The following is a 27219-nucleotide window of genomic DNA, read 5'->3' on the forward strand; positions in this document are numbered from 1 at the left end:
GTGATTTTAGGGCTCATGTTCACATTTAAGACTGTGAGATTCCTGATGACAATATGTAGTAGTGTTTGATTGTGTGCTTTTATTTATCTGTAGTTTATCTGCTTATTTGTCTATTTATGTGAGACAGAATCTTGCTATATAACCCTGCCTGGCCTCAGCCTTATAGCAATCCACCTGCCTCCGTGTGACCTTAGGTTATAGATACTCACTACCACCCTGGTGTAGTACTTGATTCTTTGTGTTGGTAATGAAGACGATATGTCTTAACATCATAGCTGTTGCGATCATGTTGAATTTTTTGAATGGTTCAAGGACTAAGGTTCCTTCCTCAATGATAACTTAGGTTGTAAACTCAATTATATTTTCTTTAGTGTGAACACACCATTCATTTTTAAATAAACTTTCTAAAAATAATATTGATGTAAACATGCAGATTATTAGTTCAGCATGGGTGGTATCCCGGTTCTCCCCCATTTTCCTCTATTTGAACAACCAGGGTTTACTCCTGTACACAGTTGGGCTATGTCTGCAGAGTGTAGAAAACTCAGGATCAAGTCTTGGTGTCTATGGCAGGGCTTGATTACATACTGACCTTCCAGATGACACCAAATATGTTTTCTATGGTGTAGTTTACTTTTGAAGCTGAGATGGAAGCTTGGGAATGCTAAGGAGTTTTCAAGGTTAGATTGGCACCGACTAGTAGGATTATGACAGGTAGGGATGCATCTGGGCTCATGACGCACCAGTGCTCCAATGTGCTGTGCTTACCAGCCCATGCATCTGCTCATCTTCTGTGGTTATTGGGCAGAGGCTTATATTCTAGAAGTGGCAGTCCATCAGTTAACTGGGTATTAGAAGACATAACGCAGAGAGGTGGGCAGGCAGTTAAGAGCACTGGCTACTCTTCCAGAGGACCTGGGTTTGACTCCTAGAACCTGCATGCTGACTCACAACTGTTAGCTCTAGTTTCAGGGTGGGAGTGGGGGTGGGGGGTGGGATGCCCTCTTCTGGCCTCCATGGGAACTACCTACAGGTGGCAAACAGACATACATCCAGAAAAAATCCATATAAAAAAATTCAGGCTGGAAAGATGGCTCAGAGGTTAAGAGCACTGGTTAGTCTTACAGAGGTCTTGAGTTCAATTCCCAGTAACAACATTAGTGGCTCACAACCATCTATAATGAGATCCCATACCCTCTTCTGGCATGCATGCCAGAACACTATGCATAATAAATAAATAAATCTTTAAAAAATCTTCTATAAAAATAAATTTAAAAAGTCATAGAAATGCAATTTTGTTTTTAATTTATACAAAGTAACAGGTTTCATCATGGAATTTTCATAAATTTATCATATTTTGTATGTATTTATTCATCTTCTTCCCCCTTTCCTCTCTCATTTCTCCTGCCTCTCTCACTGATCTCCCTGCTAAGTAGTCTCTGCTTCCACTTTAAGGTCATGTCACATGTATTCTATAATGTTCTTCCCTTTTTCTCTGTCCCTTAAATTCCCTTCTAGCCTCTCATTAACCCCATGTGTGTATATGGTAAGTGTATGCTTATAAGCATGCTTGTATATGTGTATGGCACATGTGTCTGTGCGTGCGTGTGTGTGTGTATGCATATGTGTGTATGCGTGTGTGTGTGGTGTGCAATTGTATGTTTATAGGCATGTGTGTATGTGTGCAGGCACATGTGTGTGAGTGTGGTGTGCGATTGTATGTTTATAGGCATGTGTGTATGTGTGCAGGCACATGTGTGTGAGTGTGGTGTGCGATTGTATGTTTATAGGCATGTGTGTATGTGTGCAGGCACATGTGTGTGTGGTGTGCGTGTGTATGTTTATAGGCATGCTTGTGTGTGTGCGGGCACATGTGTGTGGGCGTGGTGTGCATGTGTATGTTTATAGGCATGCTTGTGTGTGTGCAGGCACATGTGTATGTGTGTGTGGTGTGCATGTGTATGTTTATAGGCATGTGTGTATGTGTGCGGGCACATGTGTGTGGGTGTGGTGTGCATGTGTATGTTTATAGGCATGCTTTTGTGTGTGCAGGCACATGTGTATGTGTGTGTTGTGTGCGTGTGTATGTTTATAGGCATGCTTGTGTGTGTGCAGGCACATGTGTATGTGTGTGTTGTGTGCATGTGTATGTTTATAGGCATGCTTGTGTGTGTGCGGGCACATGTGTGTGGGCGTGGTGTGCATGTGTATGTTTATAGGCATGCTTGTGTGTGTGCAGGCACATGTGTATGTGTGTGTGGTGTGCATGTGTATGTTTATAGGCATGCTTGTGTGTGTGCGGGCACATGTGTGTGTGTGTGTGGTGTGCATGTGTATGTTTATAGGCATGTGTGTATGTGTGCGGGCACATGTGTATGTGTGTGTGGTGTGCATGTGTATGTTTATAGGCATGTGTGTATGTGTGCGGGCACATGTGTGTGGGTGTGGTGTGCATGTGTATGTTTATAGGCATGTGTGTATGTGTGCGGGCACATGTGTGTGTGTGGTGTGCATGTGTATGTTTATAGGCATGTGTGTATGTGTGCGGGCACATGTGTGTGGGTGTGGTGTGCATGTGTATGTTTATAGGCATGCTTGTGAGTGTGCGGGCACATGTGTGTGTGTGTGTGGTGTGCATGTGTATGTTTATAGGCATGCGTGTGTGTGCGGGCACATGTGTGCGGTAGTGCATGTGGCTGCTCATACATATGGAGACCCAAGGCTGAGGCAAGGTCTTTCAATCAAGCCCAGAGGTCACCTGTGTGCCTATTCTCCCTAGGCAGTGTGCTCTGGGGATCCCTTTTTGCCTTCTGGGACTGGGATTACAGGTAAGCCACCATGCTTGCCTGGCATTTGTGGGCTCTGGGGATCCAAACTCTAGTCCCCATACTTTCACTATAATTGCTTTAATCACTTATCCACCTCCTTAGCTCCCCTTTCTATTTTTAAGACACACCCCCTAGAGTCCACATATGAGACAGAAAATCTAATTAATTATATATTCAAACTTTGGTTTCTCAGATTTGTGCACAAGTTAGGATAAAAGTGGATAGTGCCATAAAAATCCTCTCTAGGACACATGAGACGGGATATGTTCAAACAAGTATATCAATGTTGCCAATTTCAGTCACAGGAACTCCTATTACATAAAATCATTGGTGTCAGAAATGGCAAATCAGTTATTCCACTTTTCCACGTGAGCACTCATGGACTTTTCAGTGACAGGTTGAGGTCTTTCTTCTGGAGGTGCTGTGTTATTTGCAAGGTGTATGTGGGGCCTTGGTTCTCATCTAGAGTCTACTGCAGCAATAAGGAAACTTGCTCTCTAATATAAAACAGAGAAGTCTTTTCTACCAAAGCACTCTGTGGATAGTCACCAGATCTGCTTAAATTGCCAATCCCGTGTAAAGGAGGCCAGTACATTCTGGAGGGGGTTTTTGTTTGTTTTTTTTTCCTCCGATAGTGACCGAAAGCCAAAATTTTCTTTTTTCTTTTTGGGACTGGTGCTGGGGATGTAGCCCAGCTGACAGAATGCTTGTCTAGAATGCATGAAGCTCTGGGGTCCCTCTCCGCACCACATAAAGCAGGGATGGGGCACGTGCCTGCCATCCCAGCACTCAGAACGCCAGAGGCAGGTGCATCAGAAGTGTAAGGTCATCCCCATACCGAATGAGCTGGAGGCCAGACAGGCATCATGAAACTCTATTTTAAAAGTGAGTAAGTAAATAAAAACAAGATGATCATTTGCAAATTATCACCTCTAGAGAGGTTACGGCAAACTACATTCCACACTAGTGAACTTCTCAAATTGCCACTGGGTCTCATATTTTAAGGGAAGGGCTAGACACCAGCAGCTTCAAATTCGGTTCTTTTGGGGGCTAGTGAAGGCACAAGAGCCGATTCCTCGTATCCCTTCTTCCTTTAGCAGAAGTCTCATCTTAATTAATCTAGTTGATCGGGACCCAGCCTAGGGAGGTGAACAGCCGTGGTGTGTCCCCGCCCCTTGCTGTGTAAGTCGATAAAGAAACACAACCTTCACCAGAAAAGTGACAGTCTGCCTACCGGACTGCACAGAGGCTTTCTTTGCCCTTTCCATCTTTCCAGGAAGCCTTGAAGGACAATTTGGTCTGCCTCTTGTCCCAATACTTGTAACTTCAGTGCCAGCTCCAATTTGGCGGCTATCTTTATGGTGCAGTAGATAAGGCGGTTTATAAACTGCCCAGTCCTGGTCTGTCTTCCATAATGTCTGTCTGTCTGCCTACTTACCTACCCACATACCTACTTAACATATCTATCTACCTTGAGAAGGGTCTTACATATTCCAGGCTGGGACCTTGAACTCATTATTAGCTAAGTATGATCCTCATTTCTGATTCTCCTGCTCCTCTCTGCCCAGTGCTGGGACTTCAGGCCTGAGCCACCACACGCAATTTGTATGGTACTAGCAATAGAACCCAGGGCTTGTTAAGCTATGTCCCCAGACCCAAAGTATAGAACTTAAATGACAAAGTGTTCAACTTCACTTCTTTCATAACAAAACTTCAGTGTCTATTTAATATAAAATACTGTTTTGGCACTTGTGATTGTAGCAAAAAGTTAGGATCCTTCCAAATGTGAAGACCCCCCCCCCAATGGCAAACAGCTGTCCAGCCAGAGAGCCCACTTTGAGTGGCCAGTGCTCGTAAGAGGTATCAGGTAACTAATCCTCACTTGAGAAGTCTGAGCAAAGGTGAGGCTGCTGGGCTGAGGGACTAAGTTCTCTCCTCCCTTGAAAACAATTACCTGACTGTGACAGACGGGTGGGACAGATTCCTGAGACATCATTTTGTTTCTTTAAAAAATTTTAATGAACTTCATCATTTAAAAATTTTCATTGCAAATGAAAAATGCCACACACTGATAATAACCAGACCCAAAACCTATACATCTCAGTGAACTTCCAAACCAGTGGTTCTCAACCTTGTGGGGTGTGCCCACTTGGGGGCAGCAAGGGGTCGAAGGACTTTTTCATAGGGCTCGCCTAAGACCATTGGAAAACACGGGTATTTACATTACAACTCATAACAGTAGCAAAAGTGCAATTTTGAAGTAGCAATTAAAATAATTTTGTAATTGGGAGGTAGGAAGGTTGAGAACCATTGCTCTATACAGACTGTGTATGAGGTTTTCACTTCTCAGTTCTGACCCTTGAGGGCGCCAGAGACCACTCAGCTTTACAGAGACTAGCGCTTGAGGAGACCAGGCAGCAGCGAGCTGGGCACCCGGGAAGTCAACGTGCTGTCAGCACCCAGAGGCAGAGCAGGGCTCTGAAGAAGAGGAGGCACATGTATGCAGCATTGCCCCTGAGTGAGTGAATGAGTTAACCAAGCAAGCCCTGAGGGGCTGGCCCTGGCTGAGGTGGGAAAAGGAGCGTGTAGTCAGGGACCTCAGGGGGGACTCCTGTGTGCAAAGCAGGGGGCCCGGGCCATTGTCCCATGCCAAGCTTGGGCATAGGTAGGACTTGCAAAGGGCTCAAGAGAGCATGCAGGAAATGTGGGGGAGCGTGCTCTTCTGTGCTGTGGACAGGGACAAGAGGTGAGAGTCTGCACTCTGTCATCGTTATGCTGGGGACAACATAGAGCTGGAGCTTCTTGCCTTGCAGGGGTGTCAGGTGGGCCAGTAAAGCTAGATTGATGTTGGGGGAAGAAAGTTTCTCAGAGAGCCATGGAGTCAATGGGGCCTCTGGGAGCCGTTCTCTAAGGCATTGTCGGCCTGGCTTATTCACCACTCTCCCGGGGGAGCTATATGGAGGCAACTTATGTTTCCTTTGGTCTTGCCTTCACAGCTGTTCTCTTTCCAGAAAGCTCCTCCCATAAAGGGAAAGGCAAACAGGTTTACAGAGGTGATGGAACCTAAGAACTAAAGAGAAGGAATGCTCTGGGAAGGCTGCTCTGGACGTTCAGGGCTGGCCTTTAACCTTGACACTTGTTGTGGAATATTACTTTAGCCATGTAAAACTCTGTTATGTTTGTTTATATTGCAGAATATTACTTTAAAGGTGTGTTACATTTGTTTAATTATGTAAAGATGCGACGCTGTTTTACCTGGTCTGCTTAAGGCACCTGATGGTCTAATAAAAAGTAGAACGGGGCTGGTGGGCAGGGAGAAGAAGTGGTAGGAATCTAGGCTCACGGAGAGAATGAGGGAGGGGGGGAGACAGATGCCCAGGGCCAGCCAGCCATACATGGGGTAGGACATACGGAGTGAAGGAAAGGTAAAAAACCCCGAGGCAAAATGTAGATGAAGAGAAACAGAAAATAAGTTATAAGAGTTAGCAGGACAAGCCTAGGCTATGCGAGCATTCATAATTAGTAGGAAGTCTCCGCATCATGATTTGGGGGTGGCGGTCCGAGAAAGCCTGCTACCTCTACCTTCATGCAGGGCTGGCCCCCACTCTTGACCCCACAGTTCCATCAACTTGATCCTGGAAATCTCGCAATCTGCCCCCATTTCAGTTTCACTGTCTACACAGGGGGAGCCAGGATCCCCTCTGCCTCAGAAGGCTCTCATGAGAACCAGATGAGGTGACAGAGAAAAAGGGCTTTGTAAGCCGTGGGGGGGGGGGGGGCTGAAAACAGGACACCTCGAAACACAAAGCAGTGGGTTAGGCGCAGAGAACTGAGTTATTGTTCCTCCCACTCGATGCTGTAGAGACCCCAGCCATAACAGAAGCACTGGGTTTGTAACTGGGTTCAAGAATTCTCTGCGTGAGGCTTGAATCCTTGTCCTGGTCATCTTCAGTCTGGCATGGTACTCTGGCTGTCAGAAATCGCTTTTGTCATAGGTTGTGGGGGGGGGGGGGAAGATACTGAAAGAAACCTACACATATTGTGTGTAGTTCTGTACTTTGTACTGGAGAACCTTCTGCCATTTATGTGACAACCAGCCAACAGTGGTGAGCAGAAAACCAGTAGGCCATGAACACTTTCCCACCTGCATACTGTGGTTGTAGAGCCAGGCAATACAGACACAAGCAAATCTAGTTAGGGCCTATGAGGAGATATCCTGGCGGCTGTATTACTAAATTGCTAATTCTGCTTTTTGGGGTGTGTGTGTGTGTGTGTGTGTGTGTGCACATGCTAAAAAAGGGTCTTTGAGTCCCAGGATGGTCTTGAATTTGTTATGTGGATGAAGATGACCTTACTCATGACTCCTTTGTTTTTATCTCCCAAGACCTGGATTACAATCATGTGCCACTACGCCAGGTATTAGGTTTTACACATGTTGGTAAGTTCTCTGCCAACTGAGCTACATCCACAGCCATAAAACACATCTCTGATGGCTGGGTGTGTCCTTCTTGCATGTATGTGAGGAGCAATCCGCCAGTGGGCTCCATCTCCGGGTCCTGGGTGGGTCCTCTCAGATCTAAGTGCCGCACTAACGCAGTGATGACTTGCCCTTGACAACCAATATCAGGTAGGAGCCTCACAACATGATGGAAAGTGTGCTATGTACTTAAAAGTAGCGCATGATGTCATTGTTTTGAAACATCTATTTTGGTAAAAATATACTTTTAACAAATTTATCGCCGGGCAGTGGCAGCCTTTAATCCCAGCACTCAGAGGCAGAGGCAGGTGCATCTCTGTGAGTTCGAGACCAGCCTGATCTACAAGGGCTAGTTCCAGGACAGTCTCCAAAGCCACAGAGAAACCCTGTCTTGAAAAACCAAAAAAACAAAAACAAAGACAACAACAACAACAAAAAAGCCACCCCCCCCCCCACAATTTATCTTAGTATTTTCCTTCTTTGGAAGATCAGATTCATGTTTATCAGGAGGAAAAAAGGACATCCACTTTGCTAGAGTTCTTTCAACATAGCACAAAATTCCCAGGTATCTGACCTCCACTTGTGTATTGGGGGCAGGGTCATTGAATGCAAGGCCATGGTTCCAGGAAGCTGAGAAAGAGGTACAAGATATAGTCCTCCCCATCCCAGGGCCCAGACTCAGCCCATTCTCCAGCCCTGAGCTCTGCAAGCTCAGTTGTCAATGAGTTCCTGGCCCAGGTTCTGCTTCTTCACCACGATAGGGTTACCAGAGACATGGGTTCTCTGCAGACCACAGGAAGGCACTTGAAGGGGTGCCTGTGTCATGCTGTGATACAACCAGAGGCCACAGACTGCATGACCAGGCTCCTACACAAGCTGATAGCTTGCTTGTCATTATCAAGGACCTGGATTGCTTTAATACCTAGCATAATTCTCCAATGTTTATCCAGGTGTCAAGATTTTTATGTTTTTTAGGTTTTTAGGTTTTTGAGACAAGGTGTGATAGTTTGAATGTAACTGCCCCCATAAGTTCATAGGGAGGAGCACTATTAGGAGGTGTGGCCTTGCTGGAGTAGGTGTGGCCTTGTTGGAGGAAGTGTGTCATGTGGAGGTGGGCTTTAAGGTCTTATATATACTTAAGCTATGCCTAGTTCAGTTCACTTCCTGTGGCCTGCCAATCAAGACAGAACTCTTAGCTCCTTCTGCAGCACTATGTCTGCTTGCATGCTGCCATGTTTCACCATGAGGATAATGGACTGAACCTCTGGAACTCCAAGCCACCTAACTGAATGTTCTCCTTTATAAGAGTTGTCATGGTCATGGTCATGGTGTCTTTTCACGCAATAGAAACCCTCACTAAGACACAGGGCCTTACCATGTAGGAGGAGCTGGTTTGCATCTTGCTAAAAGTTGCTATGTAGAGCAGGCTGGTCATAAACTTTCAAGGATCCTCTTGTCTCTGCCTCTCGAATGTTGGGATGTTAGGCCTGCACCACCACTCACAGCTAAGAGTTCTCTTCCTTTTCTTATTTCTTTTCTGTTGTTTTCATACGTATGATTGTTTTGGCCTGCATGTATTTCCGTGTACCACTCTCATGTCTGGAGCTCACAGAGGATATCAATTCCCCCGAAACTGGAGTACAGATGGCTGTGGGCTATCATGTGGGTGCTGGGAACTGAACTTGGGTCCTCTGGAAGAGAGACATCTGCATCCCCAGGAGTTCTATTCTTTTTAAGGTTAATTAATGTTCCTTATTTCATAGTATATATACAATAAATTATATTTATCCTCTCATAGATGTTTGAATTGTTTTTACTTTTTGGTTATTATGAATTGAATTGAAAACACATCCTAAAACTTAAATATATATATTATAGTGGGGACAGAGCACATGTGGGGGTCAGAGGACAGCTTGTGGGAGTCTTTCTATTATGAGGGGTCCAAAGACCAAACTCAGGTTTTCAGGCTTGGTGACAAGTACCATTACCTGCTGGGCCAGTCCTACCTTAAAACTATTTGCTTGTTCATTTTTCGAGACAGAGTTTCTCTGTATAGCCCTGGAGGTGCTGGAACTCACTCCGTAGACCAGGCTGGCCTTGAACTCAGAGATCTACCACCTCCTATGTGCTGGGGTCAAAGGTGCATGCCACCCCTGCCCGGCTGCCTTAAAACACTTTAAAAATAGAAACTTCTAAGCATATGAAAGCATAGACAACAACAAAAGGAATAAATAACAAACAAATGAAAAACCACCCACTAAACAACCCCTAAACTCAAGTGAACAAACGAGACCCTACGCACAACTGCAACTCATCATCTTGATTTTTCAGGGTTTCCACCTGCTGTGCCCCACCCTATGACATCATAAACCAGGTAATAGCCAAACAACAGCTGTCATGTGGACTTTGGAAGTGATGGGGGTGAGTTGAGTCTGAAGTCTTGCGTCTTCATTGTAAATCATTTAAGCAATCTCTGGCCTTCAGAGCTGTGAGCCTAAATGAGATAATGGTCTTTCTGTTCTTTGGCTCAGCTGAAGCGCTGGAAGCCTCCAAACACAGGGCACACCCGAGCATGTCTTTTCCTTCCCTTCCTTGTGGGGCAGTAACTTCTTTCCTCCACAGATATTACTAGCCCTGAACAAGCAGAGTGTGCCCCTCAGAGCTCAAAAAGGGGATTGTGCTATGAAATCCAGGGTTGGTCCTTTTGTCTTAAGGAGTAGTGCAGAACAAAGGTGATATAATTAGTTTTTGTTGCTGGAATTTGTGTGTGTCCCCATTGTGTGTCTATACCATATGTGTGCACAGTGCCTAGTGTGTGTCTACAGCATGTGTGTATACAGTGTGTCTACACTGTGTGTGTCTATACTTGTGGATGGAAGTTTCTGCTCCACCTGGTCCCACAGCCCTTTAGTCCCAAATAAACACACAGAGGCTTATATTAATTATAAACTATTTGGCCTATAGCTTATCACTAACAAACTCTTACAACTTAAATTAATCCATAATCCTTATCTGTGCTTAGTCACATGGCTTGGTACCTTTTCTCAGTGTGGCATTCTCATCTTGCTTCCTCTGCATCTGGCTGGTGATTGCATCTCTGCCTTTCCTCTTCCCCTACTTCTCCTAGTCTGGTAACCCCGCCTATACTTCCTGCCTGGCTACATCCTGCCTGTCCATTGGCTGAAACAGCTTTATTCATCAACCAATAAGAGAAACATATATTCACAACATACAGAAGGGCATTCCCCCATCTCTTTTCTGTCTAAATAAAAAGGAAGGTTTTAACATAGTAAAATTATATATAACAAAATAGTTATCAAGTAAGAACTGTAGTTAACAATATTTAGTTCATTAACATTTGGCAAAATTTAAAGAAAATATTCTATCATCTATCCTATCTTTATGAGTCTAAAGTTTTACATGTAACTTATCTTTTATCATAACTAAGGAAAACCATAACCATAACTGTCTTCAACTCCATCAAAGATCCCAGAAGGATAATATATAAACTCTAGAATTGACAGAAACATCTCGCTGCCTGGACAGTCACCCAAAGTTCCTCTGTAATGTTGGGGAATCCATCTTCAGCCTATAGGCCCAGTGTCTGGCAGATCTTTTGATGAAACAGGAAACTTGAAGGACCATCCTATCAGTCACTTCTCTTTGTAATCTGCTTGTCCAGTTTGGACAGTGTGCTGTCAGGCCATCTAGGCAAAAGCAGTTTCTGCCCAAATGACTCTTCCTGCCATATTGAAGGCAAACTCCATAATGAGTTTCTTCGATGCCCATCTTCCTCTCTGACATAATTGGTGTTGCCATGAGCAGTTGTGTCTCATTGTCATGAAAAACCCTAATATATCATTTTAAATGCCATATTCTGTAAGTCTTTGGAAGGTTTTGAAAAATACCTATCCATTTGAAATATATATATACACACACATATATATATAAAACCTAGCATAACTATATTTTGACTATTAAAGGTGAAAATCTATAATCTGTATTTAATTACGTATTACATTCTTAAAAGAGCTGTATAAACACAATACCTAAACAGGAGTAGAAATATACATATAACAAAATTGGTCTTAAATTTGTACCAATAAACTAAAATCCATACCAATGCAAACTATTTGCTTCTATATCATATTCCCTTATTTCTTCAGACTGTGATCATTAACCATTTATAACCAACCTTGTTTAAATGAAAACAAACATTTATAAACAATATTTGGGAGTTAGGGAGTAGTTCTCTCCAAGATGCTTCCTGCTGTTTGGGGGTGCTGTCAATCCCATGGGGATCCTGAGAAAACCCAGAAACCTGGCCAAATCCTGGCTGTAGTGGTCTGCAAGGCTGTATCATCTCAGATGTCTTAGATGTTGAATCACTTGGGCCACTGTTTCAGGGGGGGTCTTGTTTGATCAAATCATATTAGTCTGGAAGGAATCCACAGCTTTTCATTTTCTATGGAAACAGAAGCAGAACCTCTTTTCCAAAGTAACATGTCCTTAGACTTAAATTTTGAAGTCAAGGCATTTTCAAAATATATAGGTTGGATTGCTCCAGCAGCATTTATAATCAAATGTCTTCTAGAAGCTGTTGTACCTTCGTCAGCAATCAAACAATTCAAAGACAACACAATAACATACAGTATCCAGACTCTCTATTTTTCATCTTTGCATGCTTTTTTTTTTGAAAAAAAAACACGCTATTTCTTTTACTTTTATCTTTTTGTTTTTTGAGACAGTGTTTCTCTGTGTACTTTTGGCTGTCCTGGAACTCACTCTGCAGACCAGGCTGGCCTTGAAATCACAGAGATCTGCCTGCCTCTGCCTCCCAAGTGCTGGTATCAAAGGTGTGTGCCACCATGTCCAGCTACTCTATTTCTTTTTTAAGGATTTTCTTTATCATTTTTCTTTTCTCTCCCGAGTCTAGGTACATTTTTAAACATGTTGTAAACTGCTTAGAGGTTTTTTTTTCTCCTCTGAACCAGTCTTTACTGTATATCTCTATCTTTTTCTAACCATGAGTCTTTAATCTGCTATATAGCATGGCTAGGATTAAAGATACAGCTTGGTTTTGCCTTATTCCTTGGTTTCCCGTGAGTCTAACTTTATGGCAGAGATACTTGTGGGAGTCATGTTTATTGCCACAACTCTGCAGGGTTTCTAGGTCCGTGTTGCCACCAAGAAGCATGTTGCTGGCAACTCACAAACACCATTTAACTGTTTGGCAGTAGGGCCTCTTAAAAGAGTTGTCTGGTTTTTGCTGCTAATGCTGAGTTTCCTAACCTCTCTTAAAGGAGCCATGCCTCTGCTTGCCCCTACAAAGAGAGCCTAGCTGAGAAAAATTCTGTTATCAAGAAGCCATGCTTTATTGTGTTCAGAATCTATTTTTAAGCTTTTGTTAGGTTTTACATGGAAATTTGTGCCAAACATTTGGGCATCAACTATAACATATGTATAGAGTGTGTCTACAATGTGTGTTTATAACATGTGTATATACAGTGTATCTACACTCGTGTGTCTCTATACCATATCTGTGTATAGCGTGTCTAGTGTATGTGTGCCTCTACATGTACATAGATGCAATCCCATGAACAAGTTACACTCTCTCTGCATCACACTGTCATTTTCTTTTCCTGTAAAGAATTTAGATCTCAAAATGAACAACTATTTTTCCTATCTCCTTCCCTCATTGGTTAAAATAAGGGGGGGGTCTTCTGTGGATCTGCTTCCTTTGCTGGCCAGGGACACATGGTCCCAGGCCAGAGGTCTGAGTTCAGGGGAGTTGTGAAGCCTGGCTCATGCCTTCCTAAACCTCTATGACCAGGGTGCTGGAGTCAACTTGGGAAAGGCCCAATAGCTCACTGGCCAACTGAGCAGGACTCAGCTTGTAGACCAAAGTCAAAATGCATCTGCAGAGGCAGCTGGGGTGCTCTGCCTCAAGCACAGATGGGTAGCAACAGTCTCCATGCCCAGAATGGTCTTCTCCGCTGCTGCTTATGGAAGTAGTGTAACTGCTACTCCATTACTGCTTCCCACAGCACTTCCCCTGCTTCTCCATCCTCCCTACCCTCACCCTGGCTGCCACACCCAGTACCCTCCCCTACTCTCACTCCATAGGACATCACTTTGACTCTTTTTTTTTCTGTTTTATGTCTGTACCATGTGGATACCTGGATACCAGTCCTTTCTGGTTATTTACACAGAGCTTTGCTACATTGCCCTGGCTGACCTTGAACTCACAACAATCCTCCTGCTTCAGATTCCTGGGTGTTGGGATTCCAGGCATGTACTACTACTCTGGGCATGATATTTACTCTTATGGTTTAGGTCAAGATGAATTATGTGATAAGAGAAATTATTTCATGTATTTTTCTATTATTCAGAGCATAGTCAGCTACTAAAAAATATATATTGGCCATGTGGCCAGATGTCTTAAATAGCAATGGCAGCTGGTAGGTGCCCACTAAATGCATTCAGAATGATGTAACATCGACCTCCAGGCACCTGGAAAATACAAGAAGAAAAATTGCCTTATTCTTGGAATTCAGCTTGGAACCAGCTTCATGTAACCTTTCAAGCAATAAAATCTGTCAAAACTTCCATGGACATAACAATAAAAGTGCCTTGGAGAGCTTCTGCCTGGGCCACAAATGGAGTCTCTGGTGGATCTCATATGCCCAAGTGTGATATGTGTGTCTGTTTGTTTGCTGTTTCAATTGGTCTCCAGAAGAACTTGAATGTCCCAAAATAGTACATGTTTGTTGACTTCAGATTGTCTCCATTAGAAGATAGGATCAGCCAGAAATGTCCTTCTCATCTGCAGAGTGAGTATTGATTTTACATTCACTGATTGGTGGTGGTTGTGTACACCATGATTCTATGTGGAGGGCAGGGAACAGTTGCAGGAGATGCTTTTCCCCTTCCCCATGAACGTCCCAGGGGTCAGACTCTGGTGCTTTTATTTGCTGAGCCATCTTGCCAGCCTGATTTTTATCCTTTATTTTTGAAACATGGTTTCATGTAGCTCAGGATGACCTCAGATTCACCATGTACCCGCAGATGACCTTTACTGGTCCTCATGCTCCACCTCTTGTGTGCTGGGATCAGCACAGTACGTGGCTAGGGATCAAACCCAGGGTTTTCTGCATGCTATGCAAACACTTTATGAACTGAGCTACATCCCTAGCCTGAGGTCGAGGGATAACTTCTGGAGTTGGTTGTGTTTGGTTGTGTATCTTGAGGATTGAATTCAGATTGTCAGACTTGGCAACCAGTGCCTTTAACCGCTGAGCCATCTTGCAGGCCTATCCCCATCTGTCTCTTGAAGATGGTCACCCTGAACAGAAACCTTGTATCCATTAAACTGTACCTTATTTAAGGGGAATAGTAAGAGTGTCTGTCTTTGCCACTGACTTGTTTAACTTGTTTCCCTTAGCTTAAGTCCTCAAAGTTCATCCCTGTTGAAGCAGCTACGGAGATCTCCTTCCTTTTTAAAGGCTGTATCTCTGTGACACGGAGACACCATTTGTTGTTGCTGCCACTGTTTATCCATTCATCTTTCAATTGACCAGCTGAGTTGCTTTTAAGTTTTGCTATGGACAGAGGTCTACGGATACCTACCTGTTCAGAAAGGAGTGTGCTACGTACGGTCGCCTTACTTGTGTGCTTCTTGGCAAGTCCTATACCCATGGCAATTTTACTAACTCAGATATTTGATTCATTATCTGATTCCATTCCACCATGGCAAGGACTTTTCCTGGGTCACTGTGTGTGGCAAATGCACAGCACTGAATGTGACAGGAGTTTGGTTGTCACCTCAGGAGAGATGATGGGGGTCACTGTGCATGGACTGCAGTAGTCCAATGTATTCATGTGGACAACAAGAAATTTGTTTGGAGGTCCCACCCCCATCCCACCCTGACCCCTTCACTATTCTAGCCATTAGGCTGGGATGCTTTTCCAAAAAGGTATGAACATGAGGAACATTTGTTCTGAATTAAACTTGGCTGCAGTTAAAGTGTTATCACGTACATGAAGCTCAAATTACAGAGGTTGCCTTCAGCCAGTGAATAGCATGGGGAGGTTGCTCAGAGAGGTGGAAAATTCTGAGGCCCCTCGAGCATGATTGCAAGAAAAATGCTCCGAGTGGCGTGGAGAGGGGCCAGCTGGTGATGTCAAGGGATTTATAAAAGAGATTACAGGACCTTTTAAGGGAATGAGGCAGCTGCTAATGATGGAAAACTGCTAAGCTGAATCTGAATGCCTGCCTCGTTGGCTGAGGTGCCTGTAACTGGAAAAACGTATCATGCCATCACCTTTGTGTGAAGTTCAGCAGACAGCAGCTGAGTGTGGAGAGCAGAACCTGTTTCTGAGTAACCACTGGGGGCTCTCAGAACACACGGAGCCAAAAGCGCGGCCCTGGCCCTGCAAGTGGGAACACACACCTGGTTGTACAGCACATCTGTCCCTTCCTTTCTTGTTCGCTTTTAAGTTTTATTATCACTTACCTTGCTGGGAATGGAATCCAGGGACTTGCATCTGCTACTCAAGTTGTCTACCACCAAACTGTGTCATTGGTGCTTTTGTTTTTCCTCTTAGCGTTCTCATGTGTGGGTCTGAGGTGGTCCGAAGGAAGCCTGTTAGTTTGCTTAGTTAGTTTTGTTTGGTGCCCAGAATCAAATTGGTGCTAAGCAAGTGCTACCCAACTCCTTGGCTTATTCATCTTTTTAAAACTTTATTATTGTGTATTGTGTGCATGATAGGAGGAGGGGGCAGGTGGGGGGGTCAGAAGACAACTTCGTGGAGTTGGTTCTCTCCTTCTACCTTTACATAGACTCTGGGACCAAGCTCTGTTCATCAGGCTTGGGCAGTAAGTCCTTTTACCTGCTGGGCTTTCTCAATGGCCCTACTTATCTGTTAGAACAGCAGCAACAACAAAACCAGCTTCCAACTGTCTAAAAGCTCTACACTCCCAAAGAGAGGCCTTCAAAAAAAGTATCATGTACTATATTAATATTACAGTCCCAATTGTCTCTATGATCTTTTTACAACCCTTATATCAGCTTAAGAATGTGGGTTTTATAAAGAGAAACCAGGATCCATTACAATGCCATATAGGATAGATTTAGTCAAACAGACAAGCCCCAATATTCAAAATGCAACAGCTGACTCTTCCTGTGTTTTAAATAGATAGCTAATGAAAAGAGTCCCAGATTTAGGAACAGAGCTTGTGAAGTTTAGAGGGCTAAAGGTAGAAGAGGCCTTAATACCAATGTTTAGTAGAGGAGATAAAAAAGAAGCATGTGTGTGTGTGTGTGTGTGTGTGTGTGTGTGTGTGTGTGTGTGTGTGTGTGAGGATTTAGGGACGGGCACAGGGGTTTACCTCTAAACTCAGTCCAGGAGTTCAAGGCTGTCTGAACAACTTAAAAAGTACACCAAAACAAGTGACCATACAAATAGTGTTCAGTTTGTCTCTCAGTGGAAAAGGCCAAAGCTAAGACGGAATAGAAGCAACAGTAAGAACTATCTGGAAGCCAGCAATTGAGGGATACTTGTGGTCTGAGATACTGATCTGAATTGGTTGAAATGTTCTTTTCATCGTTTTTCATCTGTAGACACTAAAGACGAGTGCAAGGATTGTCTGGCTTACTCCGTAACTTTATAGTGCTGAAAATCCACTAATTTCCTTTAGTGTCAAACCTTTTGTCACTGGCAAGGGTAGCAGCCATGGGAATTGCACCCAGGGGCTAGTGCATGTTTGTCAAATGTGTCCTTGAGCTGCCTCTCAGGAAGATAGCTTCTAGTTGCTTCTCAGAATAAAAAGGCCAGTGGATATATATATATTTTTTCTCTTTTTCCCCCCCTCCTTTCTTCCCTGTCTCTTACATATCCTCCCTTCCTCTCTCCCTCTCTGCCTTCTTCCCTTCCCTCCATGAAAATGGTTGTGTGTGTGTGTGTGTGTGTGTGTGTGTGTGTGTGTGTGTGTATCAGCATCCTGGGTCACAGCTCAGTTCAGACAGTTCTTGTAAAGTACAACCATCAAACCAAGTGCTGCGGTCCTCCCCCTTGCTGTCTCCAGCAGCCACTAGCTTTATCATCAGTTGCTCCCAGGAGAAACTCCTTCCTGTGAGTTTATCTTCCCACCGTCCCTTAAGGATATTTTGCAGATTAAATGTCTCCAAAGACCCTGTCTCCACGTCTGCTTGTCTGCTGTCTTAACAAACTCCTTTCTCCATTTCAAACTCAAGTCAAGCCAGACCTGTTCTTTGAACTTTGCTTGATCATGGGGCCCCAGTGATTTTTCTCCTCTCCATGCTATGTAGGACATGTTTGCCTTTCACGTTTAAGCTTGGAGGACACACTATCTTCTGCACTTCAAAGTCTCTTTCATCAAAGGTGAAACACCATCTCACATCCACCGATGCCGGAAAAATCTTGTAGCAGGGACACTTGGTCAAAGTGATGTTACAAACTAGCGAATCAATACATATTTCTGGCCTGAAATACTGAGTAGGGTCAAGAAACATGATTATTAAGTTTAATGGGAAAATTAAACTTGTGAGTTAGAAAAGCATGGGATGGTCATACTGTCTAAGAGAGATTTGGACAAATCTACACACAAAAGGGAATTCTAAACAGGCTAAGAACCTATCTTCATTCTTCAACTCAAAATTCTTAAGACTTTGTCCCTTTTCTCACCTCTTCTAAATCCTTCCTCCTGTTCAGCAGCTGGCCTCAGACTCTGGGACTGAAGGAGTCCTCTTTCTGAAGCCTCTTGTGTTGCTCGGACCACAGATGTGCAACATGGAGCTCAGGGGCCCTAACCTTTGGTACACAGCACTCTCTGGTCCAGGGATGTGTGTGGGAAGGCACTCCAGGAGGAAGATGCTGCAGCCAGGCATATTCCCCAGGCTTCCACTCAGATTGCCTTCCCTCTTCTTAGCTGGTTGTTGGGAAAGCATAGTGTCTCAAAGGCATTCTCATCAGGAAGTGGTCTTGACAGGATATTTCATTTATAAAAACAATAGTCATATACCTTTAAAAAAGAGACTTACTTTAAAACTACTGGTGGTATTGCAGGTAGGATATATAGGTTTCCAATACATGATACCATTTAGGATAAATTTTCTTTTTTCTTTCTTTCCTTTTTTTTTTTTTGAGACAGTGTCTCAGCCAAGTAGCCTCAGCTGGCCTTGTACTTGTACTAACCTTGCTGACTCAGTCTCTTTGGTGCTGAGGTTACAGGCATGAGTCACCATACCTGGCCGTTTGTTTTATGCTCTTTTGAGACAGGGCCTTGCTATATAGCCCAGAGTGGCTTTGCGTTCTCAGTAATTGTCTTGATAGGTATGTGCTCCACCACACCCAAGAGGGTAATCTTTCTTACTGGGAAAGCATCTCACCTAACAAAGACCATCAAAGACCAAACTTGGATTAGAAAGGGTTAATACCACAGGGTCTCACTATGCAGTCCTGGCTGGCCTGGATCTCACCATGTAGACCAGGTTAGCCCTGAGCTCATAGAGATCTACGTGGTTCTGTCCCCCAAGTGCTGGGATTAAAGGTGTGCGCCACCACACCTGACTGAGTATGCTATTTTTTTTCGTCCCTAGAGGGAAATGAGTTAGTATCTTTTTAAATAGAGATTTGCTTTTTATACTTCTCTATATCATTTTATGATAGCATCCTGTAGTATGTATCCACGGTATGCCTGGTGCTCTTGGAGGTCAGAAAAGGGTGTCAGGTGCCCTGGACCTGGAGTCACAGGTCGTTGTGAGCCACCGTGGGTCCTCTGCAAGAGCAATAAGCAGTCCTAACCATTGAGCCACCTCTCCAGCTCCAACAACTTAATATCTTTATTGCTATCCTCCAAGACGAGTTAATGACTTCTAGCTCTAGATTCCCCACAAACGCAGTCAGGTAAAAACGGTACTGTGGCTGTGGATACGGTGACACATCTCTGTAATGTCACTCAGGATGCTGAAGCAGGGGAGATGCTGGAGTTCAGGAACTCAAGGGAAACTAGAGCAATATAGTGAGATCTGTTTCAATAGGAAATGGTACAACGGAAAGCAATTTGAGCTTTTTGAGGCAAAGTATTACTCAGTGGTGGAAAATAATGTATTTTCAATGTTTGGTATTTTATTTATATAATGATGGTTTTTTTCCCATTCTATCAATCTGTGTATCTGTTAATTCTCTACTGCTGTAATTAAACATTATGACCGTGAGAAACTCATGGGAGAAAGAGCTTATTTGGGCTTATTGTTCCAGAGGGGGAAAGGCCATTATTGGGGAGGCAGTGCAGCAAGCTGTAGGAGCAAGTCATTGAGAGAACACATCTTCACCCACTGACGTGAGGCAGAGAGAGAAAGAGAGAGGGAGAGGGAAGGGGAGAGAGAGAGAGAAAGAGGGAGGGAGGGAGGGAGAGAGGGAAAGGGAGAGGGAGAGAGGGAGAGGGGGAGGGGGAGGGGGAGGGGGAGAGGGGGAGGGAGAGGGAGAGGGAGAGGGAGAGGGAGAGGGAGAGGAGAGAGAGAGAGAGAGAGAGAGAGAGAGAGAGAGAGAGAGAGAGAGAGAGAGAGAGAGAGAGCTGCGAGTGGCTGGAACAAGGCTGTTGAACTCTCCAAGCTCACCCCAGCGACCGACCACTTGGTCCAGCCTCCACCTTGTAAAGGTCCCGCAACCTCCCCAGACAGCAACACCAACAGGGGCATAGTGCTCAAATATGTGAGCCTATGGGGGAACAGTTCTCATTCAAACTACCCCATAGGGTCTCACTCTCTAGTCCAGGATGGGCTAGATTTCATGGCAACCCTCCTGCCTTAACATTCCAAGTGCTGGGTTACCCACCATACCTAGCTGCTGATAGAATAGTTTGAGCTTTCACTATGCTTGGTAAATTCTAAAATTAAGTCCTTTTGGTTAAATAAAAGAACAAGCTAGAATTTGCAGAGGTGTCTCCTAGATGCTCTCTCTAGGCTTAGTTTACCCACAGTAATCCTAAGACAGAGCAGCTGTGGTGAACTACAAGCGCTGTGGCAGCCACCATGGGAACAGAATAGAACCAAAGGGCAGAGAGACGGGATGTTAATGCTTCCTCTTGGAGAAGGGGAGGGAGCGCCACAGACCTCCCTAGGACCCTCTTTTGATGTTGTAACTACCACTGTCTACTGCTCCAGTACATAGAACCCAGAAATGCTAAAGTGTCTAAGGCGGGTTCCAATAAACTGAATCTCTTCCTTTTTAATCTGTGACTTTCTCCCTATTCCCTATTTTTTGGTGAATAGACATATCTTTTACATCTCTAGGAGAGTCATAAGACACCATGAAGCCTCACTGGTGTGACTGATATGTTATAACATAGGATCTTTTGTTCTGTGGCTGAGTTCATGTCCTTTTTCCATGGCACAACATGCCACGGGGGAGGTAACTTCAGTTCACACTCCTTAGCCTTCATCACTCCTGTTTAGCTTGGAGTAAGCTGTTACCTGATTTCAAGATGGAGTCTGAGTGGTTCCACCTCACACTGAAGAGGATGAGCACTGGTGGTTGGTCAGTCTACAAGACTTGATCCCAGTCCGATGCTGAAGGTCTGGAGAGTTGCCGGTCTTCAACTGGTGTTGGAATCCTGAAGAAGTTGGTTCTAAAATCAATGAAAGAAGGCTTCAGCAACAGGGTAGATGCACTTGGCGTGCAAGAGCAAGGGTGAGAAGGCAAAAAGCCTCATCCCTCTGCGTCCTTTTATCGGGGCTGCCGTCAGAAGCACAGTCCAGTTTTAAGGTGGGTCTTCTTGCTTCACTTCATCTGGTCTCCCTCATCGAAGGGTGTGGAGAAGCTTGGGGTTTGGTTGAGTCCACACCCAGTCATAGAGCATCCGAGTAGTATTTGGCAAGCCAACACATTTTTTCACTTTTGTTGGCTAATGTTCATGCAAGGATTCCTGGGAATTACTGCTTTTCCATCCATACAAAGGGGTTCCTTCTCTTGGCCTCACTTTCCTCATCTGTGAAATGGAGACATGAACAGTTCGTAGCTCATGTGATCAAGCAAGTCAGCAAGTCAGAGCAAGGCTTATCTAGTTATCTTTGTAGTACTGGGGATTGAACCTAAACCACAGCCCCACAAAGTAGACATTTATGAGCAAATTTGTTTTTTGAATTCTGAATATGTTGTAAAACTAAAAGAAAATAGATCTGCTGTTGATTCTAAACTCATTTCACCACTGTGTGGTGAAAAGATTGTGGAAGATTACTAGGTTGCTATGCAGGGGTTTTACCACCGAACTATGATCCTAGCTCTTACAATTGATTTTTTTTTTCTTTGAGGAAGGGTCTGGCCTTGAGCTCATGGAGACTCATTTGCCTCTGCCTCTTGAGTACTGGGTTTAAAGTGTGTACCACTACACCCAGCCTGATTTTGATTTTAAAAATTTTTGTTTTATTTTTATGTGTGTGGGTACTTTGCCTACATGTCTGAGAGTCACTTTCATGCCCAATGCCTACCCAAGACTAGAAAAGGGCACCAGATCCCCCAGAACTGGAGTTACAGGTGGTTGTGAGCCACCGTGTGGGTGGGGGAATGAACCCAGGCCCTCTATAAGAGCAGCAAGGGCTCTTAACTATTAAGCCATCATTACAACCCCTTATTTTTATTCATTTATAGACCTCTTGAACCCCCTGCCCTCCGCCTCACTCTCCTATCCCCCTGTATGCTAGAATTACTGGAATGTGCTACCACACAGACTCTAGAATTAATTTTTAAACAAAGTTAGGGGGATAGAGTGATGGATTAAAAGTTCAAAGCAATGGCCATTCTTCCCGAGGACCCAGGTTTGGTTCCCAGCACCCACATGGAGGTTCACAACTTGTAACTTCAGCTCTAGGAGACTGTGGTGCACATACATACCTTCAGGCAAGACATTCATATCCAAAAAATAAAAGTGAATAAATATAAAAAATAACTAAACAAAGTCAACACAGGAAGTATTTGTGAATAAGAAATTTCTAGTGAGATATAGTTCAGATTAGGTTTTACTGTGCAATGATTAAGGAACAGAAACATTGACTGGGGGTGTAGCTGAGGGGCACAGCACTTGCTTCACATGCACAGGGCCTTGGGTTCAGTTCCCTCACACTGAAAATACATTTTTTCCTCTTGCAAATACATAGATAGTATAAATACAAGGGAGTTCCATGTGGCCACCCACACTTGCAACCCAAGCATCTGGTGAGGCTTGAGGCCAGTCTGGCTTACATGGCAAGTAAGTACTTGCTTCAAAAACAAGATAGGCCTGGTGGCACTGGTCTGCAATTGCAGCAATTCGGGAGACTGAAGCAGGGCTATCAAATGCTCATCTTATCTGGGCTACTGAGTGAGAGCCCATCTCAAAATAAACACAAAAGCTAAAACAAAACCAAAAATGTAGACAAGAGTAATCAAGCTTTTATTTGCTTTTTTTTTCATAAATGGACTCGGAAATTCTGAGGTAGTATTCAGCAGTATTTAAAGGTGTTAAAAATAGATTGATATCGCTTTAGAAATATTAAAAAAGGAAATTACTGTTTATGCCCATTGTTTCCTGAAAGAAGGCTGTCTGCAAGCCTGTCTGGTGCTGACATGATAGAAGGCAGAGGCCAAATCAGAACAGGCTCCTCTCCTTTTTGAAGCATTCCATCTCAGTGAAACAGAATGAACATAGGCTAGCAACAATACACACCACAACAAGCCAAACCTCGAATTTCACATGTGTCATATTTACAAATAGAAGCATTGCAGGGACAGTGTCCACCTTTTGGAACAGGTTTGACCCAGATGGGGCTCTGGCTCCTCTCCTTTGTGCGTGTGACCTTGGCAAGTTGTGGAAACCTCTGTGTGCTTCAGCTTTTTCTTGCAATCTGCTACCTTAGGGCTGATGTATACATCATATGAGGCAATGTGAAGACATGCAAAAAACAGTGTGCCACACACCAGCCTCATAAATGATTACTGGGTGTCTTCTATGTAGTCTCTCTGTTGGGCCCTGACAAGCCTTTGATGCCTCTTGCCTTTTGTGCATCATGTGTGTTACAGTCTTAGTTATGAAATTCTGGCAAATTCATCAGTTCAGTGAGATTCAAGTTAATCTAGAAAAAAAAGGCCCCTTAGAATCAGGTTACATTATTAATTTGGGAGAGAATATGAGATGCAAATGGTTATTTAACATCTTGCCTTTAAGTTGTTGAGCTACTGTGCTTTTCTGATGCATATTAACACCACTGTGACATTCAAAGAGTCAAACATGGCTGATTAGAGCTTTAGCGCTTGTATTTATAAAAAGGTTACCGGTGCATTTCCTTGATGCAAATTATTTTTGGCTCTTACTAATATTTACGAATATAATAAAGTCTGGGTAGCATAATGTATGTGATTAATTTGTCCTAGTCACTAGCTTGCTTTTTTATTTAGGGAGATAGCCCAGAGAGATGGTATCTCTTCACAGGAATTTATGCAGACAGGGAACAGCAGTCTACAGCAAAGGGCAACTGTACTTTTCACCCTAGGAGACAAGATAAGAAATATCATCAGGGCAATAAGGTATGCCCTTGCATAAATTTATCGTGGAGATGACACAGAGCAGTTTCTTTGGGGTATTTCATGGAGATGTCAAAGGTAGCCTATGCAACAAGCAACAGTTGAAGAATGGTTTGGGTGGATGTGTCCACAGAGAATTAAGATTATTCTGGGCCGGGTGATGTTGGTCTGTAATCCCAGTCACTGGGGAGGATGAGGCAGGAGGATTGCAGTTCAAGACAAGCTTGGGTAATTTAGTGAGACTGTTCTAAAACAAAAATTAAAGAGTGGACTCAATGGTAGATTTAATCCCTAGTGCTGGGAGAATAAAATCCGAACCTAAACTAAGACCAAACAAAAGAGATGGACTCGTTTTCTTGTTGCTGTGATCTGACAAAGCACTACTTAAGGAAGGAGGTTTGCTTTGCTTCAGTATTCTAGCATAGTCTGTCTTGGTGGGGAAGGCATGAAGACAGGAGTGTGAGGCAGCTGGCCACACTGCATCCAGTCAGGAAGCAGAGAGAGATGCATGCTGGTGCTCAACTCCCTTCCTCCTTTTTACTCCCTTCTGGACCCCAGCCCATGGAATGGTGCTACTCACCTCTAGGGTGGGTCTTCCCATCCCAATTACCCAGCCTGCAGTCTCCCTCACAGACATGATCAGGAGAGCCTAGTAAGTTGACATGTTAGTAACCACAAGTTGTACAACAAAAAATTCAGGGATCTTAGCTTTGACACTAGCTGGGCTGGTTACTATCTTTTGGGGAGTCTGATGCTATGAAGAGGTGTTGTATTGCAGCTGCTATGTACCTGTATGTTGTGTGACACATTTCTCCTGGGGAGATACAACAAACACAGCTATTCACCCCAGATAGGAAACTCACTATAGACCAAAGTGTGGATACCACCAAAGTCCAACTTGGTTGAACCAATGGCTTTTACTAGGGTTACTTACAGGAATATGGGTGAGGTTACTTACAGGAGCAGAAATGACTCAAAGACAGCTTCCTCACCACGTTCCAGCCCAGCATGGGTGACAGCTCACAAAGCTAGGAACCTGGAGCACACAGCACAGCCTGCAGGCAGAACAGGCTGGAGGTGTCTTCCCAAGTGACTCTGATCTGAACCTCTTCCAGGCAGCTGGTCTGCTCTCAGAGTCGTCTTTGTAGTTCAGCTTCACAGTATCTGGGAGACTCTCAGCTTTTATAGCCCACTCTGGTGCTGGGGGTGGGGGGGATGGTGGCGGTGGTGGGGTAGTGGATCTGGTCAGTTTCAGGGACTTCCTGAAGCCAATTTGACTTGTTTCCCTTCCTGCTTGAGGAACCTCCCTGTAGGATGGAATATTTCAATCTCAGAGGAAACTGTTACACAGCCCTATCTATGTCTTTTTGATACTAAGTGACTATTTGGTCTCTAAATCCTCCTGTGGCTGCTTCGTTATTCATTATTAAGAAACCTCACAGAATTTTGGCAACCTCACCTTAAAAAAAATCAACACTCAGTTATAGAAGTTTAATTAAGGGCATAAGGAAACTCTGAAATCTCTTGTTTCCAATGCTCCCTTTTCAGCCTACTTCAGTTCTACAAGGCTTGAAGACTCTTAAATATTTAAATTCTTCCCAAAGACACCCTGCTGTGCCTCCAAATGCAAGCCACACATCCAAAGGGACAAAAAAAAAAAAAAAAAAAAAAAAACACTGCAGACTGTCCTTCCCCCCAGCCCCCCATTTGAGTTTCGCCTTGGTTCTTATGAGAAGCAGGGATCTCAGAATTAATGCAGCCCAGACCGAGGGCATCTGAGACAGATCTTGAACCTTCTTGGGAAAACAAAACCAAACAAACAAACAAAACCAATAAACATCGCTCCTCTCCCGCTCTCCAAACAAAACACAACAAACAAACGCAAGACGATGCTGTTTCGCCGCTACCAGCTGAGCAGATTGAGCCTGGGTCGCCACGGTCCTCCGGTGAGGACGGGGCGAAGTTCCAAGGTGCCGGCACCACGCTGCGGGGACTTTCACCTGCTGGGCGCGCGCGGGGCGCGGGGCGGACCCGGCGGCGGCGGGCGGGCGGGGCTCTGGCGCGCGGGAGGAGTCCGGCTCGGGCCCGCCCCGCAGGAGGAGCCGCGGGCTGGCAGCCGATCCGGCGTCTCCGTGACAGGCACCCTGCTCCGCCGCCGCCGCCGCTGCCTTTCTTCCTCGTCCCGGGCTGTGTGCACCGAGCTTGGGACCGGGCTCCGGGTCTAGCCCCGCTACGGGCCGTGCGCCCTTCGCTCGGCGTCCCGGTCTGGGGTTGCGCGCCACCCGCTCCCGCCTCCCGGCCGCCCGGCCGCCTCTCGGTAGCCAGAGCTCGGCCACCGAGCTGCTCACACCAGCCGCATCCGCGCCGCCCTTGCCGCTCGGCCCTCCGCTCTGCTCCGGGTTCCCCCCCCGCCACCGCCTGGCACCCAGGCTGCCCACCGCACGACCCGGGTCCTCGCCGCCGCCTCGCCCGGCCCCACTGTCCCCTCCCCGGGGTCTCGCCAGCTCTTTCTTGCCGCCGCCACCGCCGCTCCTGGAACCGCGGGTCCACCGCGGGTCACCATGCCCAGCAAAACCAAGTACAACCTTGTGGACGACGGGCACGACCTGCGGATCCCTTTGCACAACGAGGACGCCTTCCAGCATGGCATCTCTTTTGAGGCCAAGGTGAGGGGCCCCCGGGAGGGCAGTACCCCGAGGGGGCAGGTCTGGGTGGATGGGATGCCAGCTGTCCTGAACGCAGAGCAGGTGGGTTAGGCCTTTCTCAGCTTCTGCCCAAAACAGCTAAAAAGAGCACCTGCAAAGTTTGAGGTGTACTGCCTCACCCCCTTCTCCAACCTGCAGACACCCCATCCTTGCCCGCCAAGGCTGGATTGAGTTACTTCCCGGAGAAGCCGAGCAGCGCAGCCAGGACGCCTGGTTCTTTTGAAAGCTTTTAAGGAAGCGCTGGCTTATTTATTTACCTGCTGGGCTTCCACGAGAGGTGCTTTCGGGAGGTCTTTTAAAAGAATGCCTGTTTCCGGACCAGTTAAAAACAACAACAATAATTTAAAAATCCGTGTAGCTGCGTCTAGTCGTTAAAGTCACTCCCCAAATGTTTGCTTTCGCACGACTTTTTTGCATGTGCCAGTCATTGGCGTCGTGGTCAGGTGAAACCCGTTTCCCAGTTTTGTGGTGCGCTGTTAAATCTCAGCAGTGACTGATGAAGAATTTAGTCTGGAATTTGCAGGGCCAAGGCCAAAGCCGCCCTTGGGGGAGGGGTGGAGTGGAAACCTTGCGCACTGGACCAGTGGTTGTGTATAAAGCTGGCAACCTTGTCATGGTGGAGCACCTCGCT

At 45.1% G+C, this 27219-nt stretch overlaps 1 protein-coding gene across 3 annotated transcripts in view; it reads left to right on the forward strand.

Annotated features, from left to right (window-relative positions):
* The first annotated feature begins 5291 nt into the window (after positions 1–5291).
* Positions 5292–27219, forward strand: part of CUNH1orf226 (chromosome unknown C1orf226 homolog) — a 311252-nt gene continuing 289324 nt past the window's right edge. For 2 of the 3 annotated variants that reach the window (XM_040737160.1, XM_040737161.1), the window contains exon 1: positions 25994–26549. In XM_040737160.1, coding sequence (XP_040593094.1) covers positions 26445–26549 — 105 coding nt within the window. In that variant the 5' untranslated portion in view covers positions 25994–26444. Of the gene's footprint in view, positions 5347–25993; positions 26550–27219 lie in introns of those variants that run through there. The other variant, XM_040737162.1, reaches the window with a different exon arrangement.

This window comes from Mesocricetus auratus, unplaced genomic scaffold, assembly GCF_017639785.1.
Source record: "Mesocricetus auratus isolate SY011 unplaced genomic scaffold, BCM_Maur_2.0 Super-Scaffold_100676, whole genome shotgun sequence".
NCBI lineage: Eukaryota > Metazoa > Chordata > Mammalia > Rodentia > Cricetidae > Mesocricetus > Mesocricetus auratus.